This window comes from Leptinotarsa decemlineata, unplaced genomic scaffold (genome assembly GCF_025532065.1).
Source record: "Leptinotarsa decemlineata unplaced genomic scaffold, Ldec_3_MD MMD2_tig00000505_RagTag_RagTag, whole genome shotgun sequence".
NCBI classification, from domain to species: domain Eukaryota; kingdom Metazoa; phylum Arthropoda; class Insecta; order Coleoptera; family Chrysomelidae; genus Leptinotarsa; species Leptinotarsa decemlineata.
In genome coordinates this window covers 3,703,008-3,724,553 of record NW_027412549.1, presented here as the reverse complement: position 1 = coordinate 3,724,553, position 21,546 = coordinate 3,703,008, and the positions used below count along the sequence as shown (strand labels likewise).

The following is a 21,546-nucleotide window of genomic DNA, read 5'->3' as shown; positions in this document are numbered from 1 at the left end:
CAAAATTAAAATAATTTTTTTCACAAATGCTAATTTCACCTCAATATATCAAAAGTCGAAAATATATACCAATAAATATTTGTTGTTCGCTTATGAAGACTTCTCGAATATTCTTTTTATAGTCGTTTTTTCTACCATTGTTTGAAATAGACTTTACAGCGTGAAACTGACACACATCGAGAATCATCCTGTATAACGATTTGTTTTGCATATAAATATTTCACACTGTTCTACTTCCATACAGTTATTCCGACATTATGATTGGTAAAAAAGCAGTCTCTCTTTAGAATATTCAATACTATGAAATTATCATAAGTGAAAATAAAACTGTATTCAATAAAAATACTCAATTCTAACCACAGCCAATTTCATTTCCGATCGTTTATTTTTATTTGGCCAGTCGTCCTAGTAATCTGAATATGGAATTGGTGTTGAGAAAAGGTTTTTGGTTTCACTAATATTAAATTTAATGATTTCTCGAGAAGATTCCACTTCGTTCACTACTTTTTTAATGATTCAACCGCAAAGAAGCTAACTGAAGTTTGTTGGAACATAAAGCTTTTTTATCAATTCGACGAAGGATTACGTATTTTACCTATTATGTTTCATCAAAATATGAATAAAATGAAGACAACCAATGTAACTGTATTAGTCAAAAAGAAAGTAATTTGTGAGATCTGGTGACGTGTCTCTGAGGTTAACGCATAATCTAAACTCATATACTTGTATTACAAAGAAAAAAGACTTGGTTTTTTGTATGTTTGTTTTTGATGGATGAATTTAAAAAATTACTCAGCCAATTTCAGAAAGTATTCCAACAAACCTCGATATAGATAACTATAGCATTTTCAGCTAACAACTTGGATTATAATATATTTTCAAAAAAATAGGCATCTAGTTGTCAGTTGTTGTTAACTTGTCTAACTAATCTTAATGAACTGAAGTCTATGGAATGGTTTTGTTGCAAAATATGATGAGCTACTGCTGATTTTTCAGGTCTTGGATTATAATATATTTTCAAAAAAATGGGACGTTCCTACGGATGTTGACTATGAACATGTGAATTTCTCTTTGAGTTATCTGAATTATCCGTTTATGAATTACATTGCCAATAAAAATGCTGAAAGTCTATTACTTTATTGATAACCTACACATTATCCACTATCAATGCCACAGAGGCCACTTTTTATCCCTACATTTTCACTGGATTGGAATCTACACGGGTTAGTTAATGCGTTGATTTCCATGTGAACTGACCTATAGCTCCAACAACTAGTTTACCATCAAACCTCCTTACTTCTCCTACGGCTATCATCACTCAATATGGAGTGCACTATGTACCTACTTGCATTTATTTAATTGCCCATACGCACTTCATACATATGATATGGAGGACCAGAAGTTACGGGTGTTCAATTCTTTTCGTTGAATGAACATTCTTTTTATATACAGCATGAGTCTCATTCATTTTACACTTCTGTGTTTCTGAAAAACATTGAAAAGAAGAGAATGAAACCTACTGAAAATTAGTCAAATAAAAATTTTGGAGTAGTGTTTTTTCTGCACTTTTCCGAAAAATTTTATTTTGAAATTCCAGTGAACAGATGTAAAACGAATGAATCACGATATATTTCAAATATCCAATACATCTTCTGCGTGTTTAAGTGTATATCATTTGTGACTTGATTTTGACCCACGTGACTCAAACACACCACAGATCTCTTGAGTCTAACACCGCGTCTAAAGTTCAAACTGTTTTCATGGAAAAAATAAGTACCATCTAATTTTCGTGACTAGTTGTAAGAAAATTGGATCACTACAAATTAACATTTTGGAAAAATGCATGGGCTTGACTGGCAAAACAATCGTTCTATTTTCAAATTTGAGACTATGTTCCCAATGAAATTGCATCCGTGTGAAGCCGGGGTGGCAAGTAACGTACGGAATACTTTTTCGAAAGAATTCGTTTTTAAAAAAAATTGATATAATTAAAATCAAAGTTAATCGAGTGTAAAAATCTGTACGTTCTTTTCGTACAAAATCACCAATAGTGAAGGGTTATTACTAGAACGAATTTCTTCTATATGCATGCAATGAGGAAAATAACCCTGCTTTAGCTATAAAAACGAGACATTTATGAAATGTAATTATCCCTCTAACCACTTCCCAGAGATGATGGTATTGAAGTTTTTTCTGTAAAAATAAATGTCTTCTTTGCTTTGCTCTCGTATAGCAACGACGTTTAATAAGTTAATTGACATTTAACTAAATAACATGCAAATACGTAATATTGAAGCAATTAATTTTCCCATGGTTGTTTGTTTGCATTCCCACATAAGCTGCAGACTAGTTCAGCGACCTGTGAATGACAACAAAATATGAAGTGACCTAACCTAATGAACTCAGTTCTGTTTGAAATTGTATTTGAAGGGTTGGATGAATACTTCAACTGCAATTCCAACCCACTTTGATATGAGAAAATTGAGTTGTTGCCAAAATTTTTTCAAATATCTTATCATATCTATAGCTTCTAGAAATATTCAAATTTATTATGGGTTTACATTGATAAATTAACATTTTTGAATAGATTTTTCATTTTTATTAATTGTTTTCAATATCGGATACATCAATAATTATGACGATTGATTGTAAGACCGAGACAATAGGCTTGAACTATGAGAAATAAGATACATATGTTTTCGAATGAAAATTAGAAAGATATCTAAAGAAAATTGCATTGATTGCTGTTCCATGCCTTGTGGTAGACTCATTTTGATTTTTATTCATTTGAAGTTCTAATTTATCTTGAAAAAAGTTCATCAAGAAATGTTCATCTATCGATGCGAAATTAACATCGAAATTTCCTGCTAAAATCAGTGGCAACGTATAATAGTTTTCTCCTAATTCCTCAGAGCCTACTCGATCGTGAATGTATGCTCGCACATCTCTCTCTCTCTCTCTCTTGCGCCTACAGTGATAAACGAAACAAACCTCTTTCTCTTTCTATCCTGACTAATTTATACCACTTCCGTTCGCCTCACCCGATCACACTTTTTGTAACGCCCAAGGGTGCGTAAGGAAGTTTTACTTCAAAAAAATCTATAACTATAATTGTTATAATGGATGCAAAGTTTCTTCCAATTTGTATTCGAATGAAATGTATGTGATTAATATACGCATTCTTGTGATGAATTTTTATTAATTAAAACTATTTATTTTATAACTTCATAAATTCAGGCTAGTGAAGTTGAAAGGCCAAACGATATTCTATCATTAAAGTAGGACAATTTTAATTGTGTTCTTCACAGAAAGATTACCCTTTCTTGTGCGACTGTAAATTTTGGAATGTCCCTACTCTTTGTGAGTTGATGGGAAAATAGTGAGCCAAAAAGCTTTCTAGAAAAAACTCAGAATTTCATGTTCAATAAAGAAAAAGTCACTTTTCACAACCATGAAAATGAACTAAATTATGCATTTTTCAATTGAATTACTTTTTCGACATTTTTTGAATATTTTTGGGATATTGCTGGGGGGGGTGAATATTTATATTTTGTTGTTGGTTATCATGACTATCGTCATAACGGTGGTCATACGACAAAAGTATTTCTATATTTGACATAATATATGAACTCTTCATTGATAAAGACCTCCTACCAAAACATAAAAACCTACCATCCCCTAATTCTTATCGAATATCACCAATTTTGAACTAAATCACCAAGATCACCTTTAACGCTAGCTGACGAGGAAAATGGAAAGGAAGAACTGACAACTCAGAGGTCACAATAAAATGTAAAATCCTGTCAATTCAGATAAGAACAACAAAAGTATCTTCAGCTATCTATATTTGAGCAAACTATTTATTTTTCAGTGGAAGTTCATTCACATCCAACATGCAAATGAATCATACCGGGGCAATTAATTCTCGTATGCCCGTTGGCGTTCCCACATAGCTTGACGACTTTTATTTGTCTTTTCGAACTGAAAATATAGATATTATAGTCCTATGAACTATGTTCAATGTCTGCTTTCTCATCGTGTTTATTATGAGGTTATAATTATCACAGTCAGATCACGAAGTGAGAAAATTAGTATTTATTTCAAGTGGACTGTATAATTTCGTGAAATTTTCTTCTACGTATTTAGTTCTATAAACATACTGTGTTCATAGGAATAATAGAAATGAATAACATCGCGGATGAGGTGAGAAAGACCATGAAAAAGTTTCCCAATTTATTTTGTTAGCCAGAATACTTAGAACAATTTTACTATTTTGATAACTTTGTTCATCAAGCGGTAAAATGTTTACCAAACATAAAGTTACAAAAACTTCAAACACATTGTTCCGTCAGTTCGATATTACGATGGTGGTATTTCCGATAAAAATGAACTGCAAAGTAGTGAGCAAATTTGGGCTGGAAGTCTGCCACACGAAGATGATTAAAGGAGTTGAGGAACTTCTTTATTTATCCAACTCCGATAAGCCAAAACCTGAAGCCAAGTAATTTTGATTAATATCTGTTCAAAAGTTCCTACAAGAAATTTTCTAATTTCAAGTTTGTTATTGCCTGTGTGGATATTCAGGGATCAAAGAACATCAAAGAGCTCTTATAACTTTTTTCGTTACGATGTAAGTTCACGAAGTCAATTGATACATTTTATGCTAATGTATGAATCCGGAGAAAATTGTTTTTATTCCTGAGGGATTGTTGGAATACAAATAGAATTCGTGGCCGGATATTATGATAATCGATAAACCGATTCGTTAAAAAAGTTGAATGAACCTTCTTATGTTCACTTCCGTGTTCACTTATATGTTCACTTATATGACCCAAAAAATGTAATACAGTTTCTAGCCAGTGAACAATTTTCGTATATTTTCTGCAAGTAGAACAAAATTACTACAAAAATCAACTCTATATACTTACAGTAATTGGAATATCATGGTGATCGCACGTATCCAACCTCCTCCTGAATCTCAGCACAGTGTGAGTGTTGTTCTCGTATCCCAATAAAAGTTGGTAATCCTGGCTGGGATCTACTTCCGGCTCTCTGTCTATTGCACTTCCGGCTGAGTCCTTGACATGGCGGTCCTGTAACAAAAAGAAACAAACTCTATAAAGAGAAATTCGTTGTTGAAGTATTTTTGTAACTGTAGTTGGGAAAAGACGGGAAATTCCTATTATTGCGTTAGGTGAAAAGTTCTCTCGAATATGAAGAAAATTGTACTTTATCGGGGGTGGAATTCATTGGGAGAATTGGAAAAGCTGGTTAGTTTGCGGTGCAATATTTCCACAATGTACTGAAAATATTGGTTTATTATGAAAATGTATGTCTTATCTGATGAACTAGGAGCAATATAAGAATGAATATAACTTCCATATTTGATTTGGAAAAAGGGAGAGCACTAAGTAAGCAGGAAATGTTCGAAACACGTTTTACTCAATAAAGGGTGTTCGTATTTTGGGTTATATTTTAAAATAGTGAGAAAAAAATTAGTAGATAATAATACATTGACCACAATTTTTTTTCCAATTAGTTTTCCTGAAAGCAAAGGGGGAATTATTTGAAAATCGATGAATCCAGACATTTGTTATTGTTTAATATGAAAATAATTGAGCTGCCAATATTATAATAATGCTATCTGAAACTGTTTAGTCTCCAAAAAACACTGTAGCCTCATGGACTTTAATTTTTTTTTCTAGATTTTCAGGAAAGTCATTTCAACAGATATCTTTTCTGTACTACATTTTATAGTCCCTCGTTAGATGTTTGTCATATTATTCTAGATTGATTTTGGTTGTCAAAAAGTTGCTTGCCTTTGTTCATCTGTAGTATTGTCTATAGCTAAAGCCTTCATTTGGTTCAGTTGTCCAAAGAGTAGCCCTATATATGTTTATGTGGATAAATGAACAATTTAAAAATATTTTATCATGACTATAGATACGTTCGGTAGACTTGAGAAGGAATCAAATTACATCAATTGATTTTTTTCAGAAAACAATCAGTAAGACAATAAATGAAGGAGGTGCACCAACATACAAAAAATAATGCGTCACGAAGTGGAAATTAATTACAACTTGCGGCGTCTTCCACATGGTGTAGATGAAGCGAGAATGTTGTTTTTTGCCCTTCACAGTTGGCATACTTCTCACTAACTCGTATTTCAAGACATGGGTCTTTATTGCGCCCGCTGCTTTTTCGGGATAAGCCCAATGGAAAAGCAGGTCGAGTTGGACTATCGCCTTTATCACCGACTTCATTAGGTCGAGAATATCTTATCGAAGGACTCTTTTCTCGTCATCTAACGTTAAAGGGGATTTCTGGGGCACATGTACCGCCCTTTGCCATCCGTGAAACCTCGACTTGCTGAAAACGTAATTAGTGAGTTTGTAATGATAATATGTGAAGGATTAAGGAGGCGCTAGAAACTAGACGACGAAGATTAAAATGTTGTAAAGGGACGATGTCGCGACTGTAGTTGTAACGTGGCTTTTGTAACGACTTAACTGTAATGAAATTAACAAATTTTTTGAAAGTGTGAATAAGTAGTCTTTTTCAATGATTTACTATACAAAACGTTCGATTTGAGAAATCTGAGAATCCTTTGGAAAAAAAGACCTCCACCGTAACCCGCAAGGGTTTATTGTGGCTCACACCTATTCACCCAAATAAACCCAGCTTCTTAACGATGCCGATTAATTTATAAGGTGAAAGATCTCTTAGATCAGATGGAGAGAGTACGGCTCTGCCGAACCCTTACAAACTTGATTCAGTCCCCAGCGGGACAGGCACAAAGTATGTGCTCTGTTGTTTCATTATTTTCCAAACCGACCGAGTCTTTGCATATTATGATGATTCAAATGACAGTGACCTGTAAGAAGGCCTGTTAGACATCGTAGTTCATCCCTACTGTAGTCCAACAACTGTTTGGTACCAATCTTCGAAAGGTGAATAAACGCCTTGGAGTGAGCCAACGACAGGTTCTGGTCCGATGAAGCTGCTTGCACCGCCATTCATTTTTGTCAATTTGCTACCAATTTAGACGTTGCTCGGTAGGAGCCAAAAGCTTCCAACGCCACTTGACTGCCCGAGAATATTTTTATTGACTTGTGGTTGGATTCTTGTGGATATGACGTTGGATTCTTCCAATCTCTCCGCACACAATTCAATACCGTAAATTTTCGCTTGAAATACAGTTGCATAGGTTCCTAAGCAGGTTGATATATCTGTTCTGGGTCTGCGACACAATATGTGGGACTCAATAATTCTGTCACAATATCTAACATTGAATGCTTCTAATTGCCATTCGCCATGATGGAGCGAACATCATCGACAATGAAAATGCGGGAGATATACATATGTGTCTGAATCATAATTTGAAAATTTGCTCGAAAATGAGAAGAATGTTAGTCATAATATCCTGAAAAAACATTCCGATCCTTAAGTACCAAACTGTGACTGTTTGTCCTCAGCTTTTGCCAAAGCTGAACTCAAAATTGAATCTGCATAATGCTAGAAATTGTAAATTGAATTATATTATTATTCATTAGTTTGGGTTGCCGAACCATGAGAATTTTGGATTCAATATACTTTTACTCTTTCTGGAAAATTGTTCCTAGCACATGCGGAAACAGTCTTTTCCGGCTTGAGGTGAGCAGTCGTTTTATGCGCATTTGTAAATAACTATTTCCTAGGATGCGAAATTGGAAAAAATTACTCGAAGGATAATAAAAAAATACGAGCAATGCTTCAAGTTAGTTGGTGAACAAATCATTATTGAGAATTATTGGACATTGGAGAGAAGAAACAAAAATATTATATATAAACCTATTACGCGACATAAGTAGATATTTATTCAACACCAGGTGCTAATTGCTAATTTAACATAATCCATGGAATTTTTAGACGTTTTCATTCACGCATTAAAACTTCATTACCATTTTATAATGGTACATAATTACAATGTGGCATGCAAATGTCGAGACGGTAATAAATTAAAAATAAATTAGTGATGCGAAAAAATAGCAATGGCGGGCTATTTTTAAAATATTACTTAATCCTTCAGAAACACCAAAAAAAAATAATCAGATATAAATGTGAGACAAATGTTGCTGCCAGACTTGGTTGAAATATTTTAGTCATAACGAAAGTTAATGTATAGCGGAATACGAGTCAAAATGAATCTATCAGTAAGTTTTGATATGGATTTTCATTGAACACCAAAATTAACAGATGTATGGAAGTGGAGAAAGATCACGACAAAATTTTTTTTTCTCAGAATCAACTTTAGGTGACAATGGCCAAGTGACATTTTTTCATATGATACAGATGGACCGTGCTACATATAGTTTGGGAGAGAAAGATTATTTCGATGGAGATTTCCGCCTTCTTAATCAGATTGAAAAATTGAATCATCACTGAAAACTCAACAGGCAACAATTTGAATTTCAGCTTTTTTTCTTACGTTATGTGATGGTTGCCTGCATTTTCTGGTTATGCTTCATTGACATTGTTGTTTAAAAATTTAGTAGTTAAAAAGGATCGATAAAATTTATCAATATGGAATTTGGTTGTTTTTTATTATATCAGCTTTTTACGGTTTCTGAAAGTGAAGATTTCCTGCAGATTCACTCTGATCAGTGTAACGATTTTTTGATTTTGAATAATCAAAAACATTTTCTTGATATTATTCGATAAGTTACATATGTTACCAATTATATGGGTTTTCAGTAAACTAGCATTTCTTAATGATACAACTTTCGAAGTTTTCATAAATTTGAAAAAGGTAATAGAAGTGATTTTTATGTGCATTTTATATAAATAATGAAGTATGTTATATCCATATTTGATTTATTTCAGTAGCAGCTTCAAAAATATCCGTCATGAATTATTAGTGTATTATCACCTATTCATTCATCTTTATAAGTGCAACAGTTGAATATTCACATTAGACTAAGAAAATAGCAAAAAAGGTAGATAGAACAAACATGTTACTAAAAAATTTCTAAGTCAGCATGGCAATGAGATTCACTTTTTTTTTTTGAAAATGATTGAATAGTTATATATTCTTATACATTTCCAACCGACAATATAGTATGTAGCCTCTGGAGACACCATACATTTTATTCTATGAAAGAGAGGACATTGGCAGATCAAGATCTTCAGATGATGTGGTGCTGTAAGTTTTTCCGAGTTTTCCTGCAGCTGAAAAAGCAAATGCGCCACCGGAATCAATCAAGTCGCCCCGGAGCGCCAATTAATATTTGTTGCTGTTTTACAATTTCATAATTTGTATTACTTTCTTTTTTTATATATTATATTTTGTAGTTACATTGAAACTAATATTCAAAACCTTTTTTTCCAAAAATCGATACAAACTGAAACACAAGATCTATTTGGCCACCCTGACATCATTTCTGTATTCTATTTTAAGGATACTTTTGGACCGACTCTTATCCTCTATAAAATTACATTGAATGAAATAGTCATAACCATCTCTTGTTAGAGTCGGTATGAAAACGAAGATCTGAAATTGAAACTGATATCCCAAACAGCATTGCTGTAACAAAATTTATTCTGACAGGGGTTGTATTAAACAAAGTACATAAAATATATTACATTGATGCTATCAGTCAATCGTATACGTATCTTTTCGTAATCTATCGGTATCTATCTCGTTCTTTGTTGAAACTATCGCAGTGTTTCCAAGCTTTGAGAATATATTCTTTCTTCATTCATCTTTGTTATTCCTTCCGTGCGCTTGAAATTTTTCCCATAAAAATAAAGCATTATTGTAATTTCTGCTAGTTCAGGCTTCCAAACTGCAAATTGGCTATACCTTGTCCAGCTTTATGACACGTGACCAATGCTCTCGATGTCCTATTTGATAGGTGAAATTCGACACAAGGGTTTTTATAGTAACGTTAACAAAGAATGGTTCATAAAATATATCCAATTGCATGCCTTTTCAGCGCATGGTGGTAATTGATTTTTTATAGTATTGAAAGGTGCTTGAATAAAAGGAAAAACTTTACAGTTCTGACGAAAATCAAGTGTAGAATACTTTAGCACCATATTTTTTTTTATCCAATTGGGAGGTTGGGGTTTCAAGAGTATTAGCTTCAGTTGAGCCGACGCCGTCGATTTTACTCTATTTTTCTATACCGAGATATATTTTGATCCAACAACAATATTGGATAAATCAAAAATTTTATGAGAAAGAGTTAAAAAAGGGGCGACGACTCCTGTTGAATTGATATAATCGACCTTTCTTTAACTTGAAATAACACAAATTAAATAGTAGAATACTGTTGAGAAATATTTGGCTCTATGATTTGAGTAGATGAATTCCTAAATACTTTCAAATTGTGGCATATTAAAAAACAACAAACATACGGAATCAAAATATCTTTGACTCACCTTCAGTATTGACTTCTTATTCATTAGATTGAAGAATTAGGATGACTAGCTCCGCACGGGTTAGGTAATAATGACCTTTGTTTGTCTCGAAATAAGTTTGTTTACAACTAAGGATTTCTGAAAATATGTTAATACCTTTGTAGTTACAGACAACATTAAACAAAAATGCGACCATAACCTTCAAAGTGATTCACTACGTACAACGAAATCAAAACAATTGCAACGTTTCTTCACAGCGCGTGTCACATTGGTGTGTAAGGCCGCTTGAATTTATTTTCTTGCCCGATAATTATAATTTTGCGATAACTCTCTATGAATTAATTTCATTTGAATCGTGTGAATAGATATTATGATCTGTCCAAATAGCTTTCTAATTACCAAATCATAAATGACCATTGTTTTGAACATTGAAATAGGTATAGGAGAAGCTATTATTGACAAATAGACTCACGTGTATGACATCACAGACGTTTTTGAAGACCTACAAAACAGCAGTTTGTAGTGAATTGTTTTATTGTATCTTGAAAATATAAGGCAACGTTGTGGGTGAAAGGTTCACCGCCCCGATTTCTCACGGATATTCACTATTCAACATAAAACATTGATAACTTTCACACGTAACCGTCATTTTGAATCACTCTTTCCAGTGGCGAAACTCCGTTCAGTGATGGAACTCCTTTCGGAAGTTTGGGATTTTGTTGCATTCAGCTAGACAGACATACATATAGATGAGGCAGGGCTCATTGTTTTATAATATGTAGTGATAGTTATTATCAAATGTAGTCCATCAAATGGTAGGATTCAACTACTGCCTACGAATAGACTATCAAATGTAGACACATATCTATCATCTACAAATTTATATATATCAAAGAAATCTTCCCGACACAAAAAAAAATATTTTTTCTTCAAATTATCAGTTTCTTCACCTCTGCGGCGTTCATTCGTATTAAAATAGAATACGGAGATTACTGAATATTTTATAGTCACATCTGTTAACACTGTCATCATTATTAATTGAATCATACACCTTAATGAATCCAATAACCGTATAAACACCCAATTGTGTTTTTATTTTATAAGGCCTATGATTATATTCAAAACCTCATAATTCATTTAATGTGCTACTGTATCTCTTCTGAGCTCTCCTGAAAATAAACCGAAGCAATAAGTAATGATCTGATAGTCAAACTTGGTAATTGCCTATTCTGTAGATTGGATTAAAGATGTAGTGAGAAATGTTGTGGTCACTAGAGGAACTTGATTACAACCATGAATAAAAGATAACTGGATAGAGCTGAAAACTGAACATTAACATTTTATGAATTATTGAATTACTGTATGTAATATGATATCAAATCTCAAGATCGTGAATAGTAATGAAAAATATGAATTTATATTGAAAATAAAATATGTTGATATCTTTGAAAATATACAATTTTTCAGATGTTCACATATGACATTTCAGATGTTCACAATGGTTTTATGACTACCTATATGAATTTAATTTGATTAGATACCTACCATCAAGCAGAATCATTACAGTATTTGCCTTGAGATCAGGAACAGAAAATGTTGAAAAACTCGCTATATTTAACAATGAATGTTGTTTGGAATTGTTCAAGAGCTTCAAAATATCCATAAAGATTAATAATTGATGTATGTAGCCGTTACTACCACGTAGTAACGGCACCAATTTATGACATTCATGAATAATCTCAATAACAACATTCAGTTCATACTCGAAACAGAGTCAGAGAAACAGATAAATTTCTTAGACCTGGCCATTACACACAATCAGAATAAATTTGAGTTCAATGTTTTCAGAAAACCTAGTAGCTATACAGATATCACCATCCCAAGCGAATATTTCCATCCAGACAGTCATAAATTAGCAGCCTACAATTCAATGTTGCACAGAGCATTCTCACTGCCTTTGTCTGCTAACAATCTAGCTATGGAAATTGATATAATTACACAGATAGGTCATAATAATGGTTTCAACGCAGATACTATCCAGAAGTTAGTCAGGAAACAAAGCCGGAAATTCACTTACAGATAAATATACCCTCAGGTTAAACAACCTGAAATCAAAAAATGGATAACGCTATCATATTTTGGAAAAAAACAGAGATAATTGGGGGTTTCTTCAAAAAAACAATGTGGAAGTGGCATTTATACCACATGCCAGGTTATCTCATTTCCTTTTCCATGCCAAAGATAAGGTGGAAAAGTTGGAGAAATCTGGAGTTTATGAGCTTAAGTGTCCGGAGTGTCGAACAATGTGGCCTAAATTTCCAAAAACGGTATGCGGAACATGAAAGGTTCTTTAGACTAGGAAAAAATGATTCCTTGGCAAACCATTCCTTGGTGTGCAACCACAAGTTTCCGAATCTAGACGATACGGAAATTTTGCACTATGCAAGGTTACAAACTCAATTATTTAGAATCCTTGGAATTTCACAAGCATAAACATTGCGGGTGCAACCTGTTAAATGATCAAATCGATTTAGTTTACTCGCTGGTTTTTAAATTGGCAGATCCGGATTGTAAACTGTAAATTAATTTACTCAATCAAGCCAAGTACCTCTATTAGTACCTACAGGGATGGTAAATAATGGCTAATGTAATGAATCATTGTCAGTTTATTGTATAAGTTTGAAAATGTCCGCATAGGACGAAACTGCAGTAACGTTAGTCACAAATGAAAGCGGTAAAAGTTTCATTTCTCTTTTCTCCATAAAGATTTATTATGAAAAAGAAGTTGCAAATATATAATGTAAATAAGATAAGAAATTGCCCATTTCATAGTCTGTACAAAAGTCAATTGAAAATTTACTAACTGAATGATTATGGTGATGATTCAGGTTTTCGTTAGACAATTATTCTTTCATCTGTTCTATTTATATTTGCCTTATTTTTGTGGAAAAAAATTTGTAAATATCATTTTGCGAAAAGATGTAATGAGAAAATATTTTTGTTTTTCAATATTTTCTTGAGTAACATCAAAAACAATTTAAACGATATCAACTAATTTCGGTTTTTTCCGAATATCCTCGAAGCTAATCGAAATTTTGTAGATTTCAAGTTATTTGCATACGCTCTGAAATGGGCAACTTTGATTAAATCCACTTTGTATCTCTCAAGCTTTTCAGTTTTCCCATGCGCTTTCCTTATTTTAAAACACACCTTCATCAAGAAATACCTATTTCAGACACAGTTTGTGAGAATTTATAGTCATGTATCGAATATTTGTGGTGCAATAATAGGGCAGTAAATATAAGTAAATTAACAAAACTGCAAAACATGTTTTGATGGAAAAAAAATGTATTGATATGAATTTTTGGTGTTTTGGCAGTTTTGGACGTTGAGGTCCATTCGAATTAGGAGGCCAGTCATCTATACTCTTTATCTATCATATATTCAATAATATTTTGTGGCGAGAGAATATTTAAATAAATAACGTCTTTAATTGTTCAAATGTTCTACGACGAAGTTTTCAACATATATTTCTGAGAAACATAAAAGTTATTTCACTTTTGATCCATTGTGACTGACATTTTTTTGAAAAAATCGAATGAACAAAACCTCGATAGCTGAATTACGAATGAATTACGCTGATATAATCGTATAATTCAGCTGAACAATGAAAAAATCTAGCCGTAATGGATTTCCACGAGACCGCATTATGACCTGAAAAGACTCTATGAACATAAACATCGCATGTCCTCTGCCATTATGACATCCTTAATTGGCCGTTTCATGAAAAGTCGGATTGCTCGTCGGTCTCGCGTAAACCTTTCTAATAGAGCCATAAATCCAGCTATAACAAAACAGGTCTTGTAGGACAGTGAATTTCTCAGAAGTATTTGTCTGATGGTTTAGATTCAAAACAGGCGGAGTTGGAGCACAGGAACAAAATATTCCTCAAATTACATTATATTTTGATATTGACAGAATGTAATAAACACAAATAGTATACTGAAAGGTAGAAAAATGCGGACTTACTTCGCGACTTACAATACTGATTCATTCTCACAGGTCTCCCAATGAATCAAATGGAGGGCGATACATTTCGTTTTTTGTTCCGCAAAAATATGAAAGAATTAATTCTTGTGACCGAGTGGGCTACTCAGTTTCACCCCCTCGTCCTATTCAATAACCTGAAAACATGCCGTTTGTATAATTGAGTACATTCATGTAGCCTAGAAGCAAAAGAGGTGAAGCTCATCCTGAAAATTTTCCAAAAGCTCAGAAAAACGTTTGAACTACAAATTATACAACTATTTTTCAGCTTCTTATGTCGTTATAGATTTGAGAAGATATATTGCATGTTTTTGAGCAATCCCTCTACTCAATAACTAATTCAAAATAATATTAATGATATTTGCAAGCGAAAAAGTAATTCAAACCTTTTTTTTGCTACTGGTACAACTTCATCTTTTTTGAATCGGACAAATTAACAAAAACTCAATTTACAAAGATACCCAATCTTTACTAATTGATTATTTCTTACTTTTTATAAAATTAAAATGAAACCTGCAGTTCTGTAGCTTCATCTGCGAGCTGATATCATTTTCACCTTATTAGGCAAGATATCGTAAATTCTGAGGATTATAGCGTTCAGAGACGTCATTGTAATATCCCAATTGGGTGTTTTCTTTCCAGTTTTTTTCATAACTGATTTACCAACAACCTCAATATGTCGTTTAGTTTGCTAGTATTTACAAGACGACGTCGAGACGTTGAGATCCCATTCTCATGGGATCTTTCATTTTCTCACGCCTCTGGCAAGTAATTTCCTTGCGTTTCGAATAGATTTTTTATAATGCACCTTTTCATAGGCTTGAGTCAGGAATGCCACGATGTTGTTGTCTTGAAGATCTTCAGGGCGTAGTCTCTTCCCAATTGCAAATCTCTAGGTCAACTCCTACAAGGTGATTTTTTGAAAAAATCCGTATAATGTTCATGTATTGGTCTGGAATTTCTATTGCCACTCGTTGCCTCAATGTTTTTCCTATTAGACCCAAAACTTCAATCAGCTTTTCCCAGAGGCCTGACAGCCAACGTAAAAGTATCATTAGATCAAGACACGCAATGTTGAATGTTTACATGAAACTTGAATGCGATTGGGCGGTTAGAATTTCACCCTTTCTGCAACTCAGATCTCAGCTACTTCAATTCCTTGTTTCTCAGGACCATTATCAAAGCATTACAGCCTGACTATAATTTGTTTCGTTTTTTAATGTTTTAGGTAATTGTAGAGGTAATTGCACGAAATGCATCATGACTTCACACTGATATTACCGAAGAGTTGAAATTTTCTAAGCTACTCATTTTGTGAAACAATTAGGGAAGCACATTTTTGTTGAAACGCCCTTCCTTCTTCAATGTAGGCAGGATCATCCTCTATGGAACTAGTGAAGCTGAGTAGCATTTTGAAGTAATTCCAGATACACAGGGACCAGAAGGAATTTACAGGAAAACTACCCCTTACGTTCACGAAGTGTTTGTGTCGATAAATTGCTATTGGAAAATAAAATCTTTTGAGATGAATAACTCCACCGTCAAAAATAAATTGAATTCGTGAAAAAATCACAGAATAATACACGCTCGTCGCAATCGCCAAATTTCTTAAGTTAAACGTAGTATTCAATGAAATTCATCTTAATAGGTACTGCTAAGTCTATAGCTTCATTAATTACCCAATATTCACCATACCACTTTCAGATTCCAGCTTATCCAATCCCGCGAAATTGTGATGCCAAATGTTCAGCAATTCGATTTCCAAATGGAGTTCAATATTTCTTGATTTGGGTACCCCACCAAAATTGGCAAGACAGTCTACGCCTATCTGCATCATTTAATGAGCTGAACTTCAAATTTCCTCGAAAGAATGAATTTGTCTTCACTACGGAAGGGTTTTTTATTTTGAATCAATGAAATTTAGTATTTAGTGATATTTCTGACATTTCAACGCTCCTTGTCCTGTAAGCAAGTGAACCGATTTCAGGAAGCAAAACAGTAATGATATGGGGAATTGAATGATCAAAACAGTCTGATAATTTTTTCAAAAAAAGCCCCGCCTAGATACTTGAGTGTAATGTTCAAACAAAAATAGTAATATGGCGATTGCACAGTATTTATTGTTTAGATATTTGCTTCAACAATATTATTTTTTTTTTCATAATTAAAGTTATTGATGAATATTATTTACCGGTTTGGAATGTTTAGTGTTTTGATATCAGATTGTTTTGAAATGGAGAAAATAAACAAATGAACAAATGCACCACTAGAATTTATATGGTTTACCAGCTACTCGCCACTCAATAATGCATTTCGGGCATTACAGTTCGAGTGTGTAAATAAATTGGAAAACAGCCGACTCGCAAACAGAAATTGGTTCACGCTTTATGCAATAACGACACCCCAAATCAAATGCCTTTGCATGTATGAAGGGACAGTCTCTGGGGAATGATAGAATGGAATATGAAATTGGAGAAGTTATGGTGAAATCTTTGGGGAAATGTTAACAATTCAGGTCAAAATATATGCGCCACCCTCATGGCCACCCAATAAAATTGTTCGAAGATTCAATTGACGAATTCAGATTATTTCTTGTCAGGTTTAGAACGTTTCTGATATTGAGGTGATTTCAAAGCTGAGACTTGTTCCATGGAACTGCAACCCCGGGAAAATACTTATTAAAACTCTTAAGTTTTGGAGGTTTGGATTTTGGCTTGGTAGCATTTGAGAGCAAATCAAAATCCAAACAACTGATGTTACTCTGTTATCAAAATATCATAAATTGGTTGTTACAAAATAAAGTTTTCTCAGTTACATCTCAATAAAAAATTATATAACAAGTTATATAACTATAACAAAACCGTTGTAGTGAAAATAACAATTTTCCAATTTTTATATAGGTATACAAACTATCAGGTATTGTAATTATCGTAGTTTTCTCTATGAATCTCATAAACGTTTTCCAATTAAAAAAACTGATATCAATCAAATTTGATAACTCACACCAAGAGTAAAGTGGATAAACTTTGAAATGATACCACAATTTGATGGATCTGGCCCTTGATAAAAATTGGGTAGAAAGATTTCTCGATTTCCAATATAAGTTAAGTTGAAATAAAATAATGCTACAGTTCGAAAAGAAAAATCAGTTGATAAAACATTATATCTTTCCATTGGTGTTTAGTATAGCTGAGAATTGATTGCCCTATTATGGATGTATTCGATATTTCGCACGCCGATAAATCTACTACAAATATTGAATAATACCCTAACAGGTCTCAAGTATCTGATTCACTGATTGGTTTTGGTAGAATTCGAAAATATTCATTAATCGCTAGTGAACGACTCTAATATTATTTTATTGAAGTGAAATTTTTTTTCCTTCCAAAGGTAAATCGTCCACCTTTACCTAACCAATTATTCATTGCACAAATCTGTATAATCTGTTGAAATTCAGAATCTGGTTCGGGAATACTAATAATATTGATGCCCTTTTGAAAGAGCGAGATATAAATAAGAGAATGTAATAATTTGTTCAACTAATTTCACTTTTGCAGTAATTTCCAGAAAGAGTTATGTATGATACAATAAACATGAATTGGTTCATTTTACAACATGGAATAAATGTACACCTTTTCTATGAGAACAAATTAATGACTCTAGATATCGAGATGAAAACAACCGAACAAGTAGAAATATTAACTCGCTGATTACATACTTATTAAATGCTCATTGTGGAACTTTGACGTTAACAGTTGACAAAACCGCAACATATGTTTTGCTGTATAGGTAATAACTTCTCAGTCAACTTTGCCACAGGCACTATATAAGAAAATAGAACGGTGATTGCACTTGTCAGTGACGGATTTGAAGGGGGCTGCAGCCCAAGGCAGAAGCGAGGGGCGGTAAATTTCCTTTTTTTTTCTTTTTCTATTATGAACTTTTCTGACAGTACGTTACACTGTCGTGTATCCTTGAGTCAGTCATGCTCCATGTTACGTAGTGAATAAGTCATGAGAACATAATTCTCACGGCGATAGTGTTGCAGGCGACGAATTTGCTCTAGATTCATTTTCAAAACGCCATTCGCAAGGTTGATGCTCCTAGTGTTTATGTTGTAGGTGAATGAGTGTGAAAAATAATGATGTGTTTTCTTGACTAATCGAATAATCTTCGATCTAATAATAATAAAGTAAATTATTTTTCCAATACTGCAAGGAAATGAAAATTGATATGAAAAACTCAATAAGCTTTGCAAATTTCATGAAAAACATCCTCCAAGGCCAGAGGAACTTGACAGTGGAGTAATACATTTTTCGGATTTAAAAACAAATATAACGAAAAGAAAAAACCAAAAACATGTCCTTCATTGTATAAGATCTTGCATTAATACCTAATCTAACCTCCAAAACGTGAACCGTTCAGGAATAGCTAATAACGAGGGCATTAATGTTGCAGTTCTAAGCGAGGTTACCTTGATGAAAAATATCCAGTCTTCCGGTAACCATATTATAGAACCACCCTTTTTGGAAGCTAAGTAAATGGTGAAGGATATTTCAATTTGCTGAATAGTCAAATTATGCCTAGCATTAACAATTCAATCCAGTTAGATCCACTAATGCGAAATGGGGTAGATTTCAATAAGATGGGGCTTCTTCTAATATCGTGGTTGCAACAGTTTCTTGATAATAACTTTAGGGGCTATATGGATCGAAAGAAAGAAGTTTCTGCAGAATGAGCAATCAGATCCCTCGATTTGACTCCACTGGACTTTTTTCTAGGGAAATAGTTGAAATCAAAAGTTTCCGAGATACAGACAACTAGTGTAGATAATTTATGGAGAAAAATCATCAATTGATTAGGCTATTAACACCTGGTACCCTTCAGATCGTAAGGGAGAAAACAGAAAATCGCATATGCACGTTGACGATGCTCAGTTCGAACAATTGATGAAGTTAATTTTTCTGTTCAGTTCCACTTTCCAGATCGAAATTAAATTAAAATTTGAAATATTTAATTTATCTCTGACATTGCTTATTATTCTAAAGTCAAAAATGTTATAGGGGGTTGTGTACAGATTTGAAAGACCTGTTAAATAAAGTCACTTGACTAATATGAGAGTTGTTGTGGGGAGGGGATGACAAGCGAAAGAAATGTGTCATGCTAAAGACTAAAATCGTTTCATAAATGTTTTATAGACCCAATATCAAATGACTCATTCATGGTGGCTTGTTTTTACTGTAATGCACCTTATATTGATCGAAACTTTTCTAATAGTTTCACTTGTACCCATGCCATCAATAATGTATGCTCCCCAGAATTCAACAGGGAGCGGCAATGCTGTGAAGAAAAAATTGTATATCATCAATTCCAGTTGTGTACCTCCATGATGCAATTTGCATGTCTATCGCAATACATCGCCATCCACGACCACAACTTAGTCATAACCTCAAATCACTTAACATAACTGTCCTATTAGAGAATAATCTACAGTTATGACTAAACTTCTCTTAAAATTCTGGGAAAATGGCGTTCATAAACTCAGTACTTACCTTTGCGTGGGTGATACCAAGTATCCAGCCTTCTTCATAGTGATTATGTTTATGTTAGAACCAGTAATAAACGTAATTTAATGTCTATTGTCTTGGACGGAGTATAGAAGATAGCGTGAAATTGGGGTTACTTTATTACGGTTTGGAAAAACGTATTGCGGAACATTTATTGTTCATTCTTTGTATGTGTTATTAATTTGATTGTTTGAAGGCATTGTTCCTGAGAGTTACGATAATGTGACAGAAAAATGGTGGAATATATAATCATTCGAGAAATAACAATGTTACATAACTTTTCGTTTGTTAAGGAACAAAGCTGTAGATGATCATTGAGGAAGAGATAATAATCGGTTTTTTGAGTGATTGGATCATGGGGGATAATTATTCATAAATATTACATTACATTAATATAAGTGTAGCAACCTTCCAAATATATCAAAATGAAATCAATTAATAAATTTTTTGTCGATCTGTGGTGAATTGGATTTTTCTGAACTGAGCGAATTACAGTTGTCAAATTTCATAGATTATTTCAGTAACTGAGCATATTATTTCAAGGAAACCAAAACTGTAGGAGAAAACTACTTTGAAATATTCAAGGAAAAAAGCAGTCACGTCTGACCCGAGATAAAAACCTATTGTAGTGGGATATCATGCTAATCAACTGGCTTTGAATCCTAATGAGTGACAGCATTCAATGTCAGACTGCATGATTCATGTCCACTAGTGATGGATATCGTTCTCTTTCGCGGTAAACCCCATGAGAACTGGGCTTGCAATTGAAATAACTTTCCAAAGCGGCATTTACCTGCATGCGTGACTGTTGGCACAGTTGCCAACTTGTGAGACAAATCTCAGAATAACAAAAAAATGTTTTGTTTCTCAAACACTAGAAAAAGTGAAAACATTCACTGTATTTGAATTGAATTAAATTAAAAATGTTTGATTATCACTTCCACAATAAATTGTTGAGCTTAATCGACGTACCAAATATGCTAGTAGTAAGACCTCCAAGGTAGATGAGACATATTCGTTAGATAAACAAATGACTTTGATTCTGTGAACCTGATTGTTATTGACAGTCATTAGGAGAATTAAACCTGTGATGTGATGAGGTTTGATTAGATTTTTTCTATTGTATATACATACTTTGCGATTCTTGAATTCAGACCCCTCTGTTAGTTCTGAGATTCAATAAGGCATTCCTGCAGTAACAAATTGTTACTTTTCGAAATTCCGTTCTCACACGAAAGTTTATGTGATTTGAAGGAGGTTTTTTGGTGATAATGCACTTGGCAGTTACCAAGATGGTTGACAGTTTCAGGTTCAATTATCACATGTTTTCTCTCCGGGGCTATTTCTCCTCTGTAGGTGGACTAAATGTCCTGAATTTCTAGTCGATAGCCTTTCCGAAGTTTCCTCTGAACAGCTGATGGTCCAAACAACTAACATCTTCAACAAGTTCATTTTCGAGTTGATTTTTTCAACCAAAGTGGCAACACCGCTGATCAGACTGTGTCAGAGTAGATCAGAGGTCAAGCTTGTA

The 21,546-nt window shown here is 33.5% G+C and overlaps 1 protein-coding gene across 1 annotated transcript in view; it reads right to left on the bottom strand.

Moving 5' to 3' along the window:
• Positions 1-21,546, bottom strand: part of olf413 (DBH like monooxygenase olf413) — a 132,028-nt gene that overhangs the window by 25,459 nt on the left and 85,023 nt on the right. Inside the window, exon 3 of the mRNA XM_023173385.2 lies at positions 4,929-5,093. Coding sequence (XP_023029153.2) covers positions 4,929-5,093 — 165 coding nt within the window. The remainder of the gene's footprint in view (positions 1-4,928; positions 5,094-21,546) is intronic.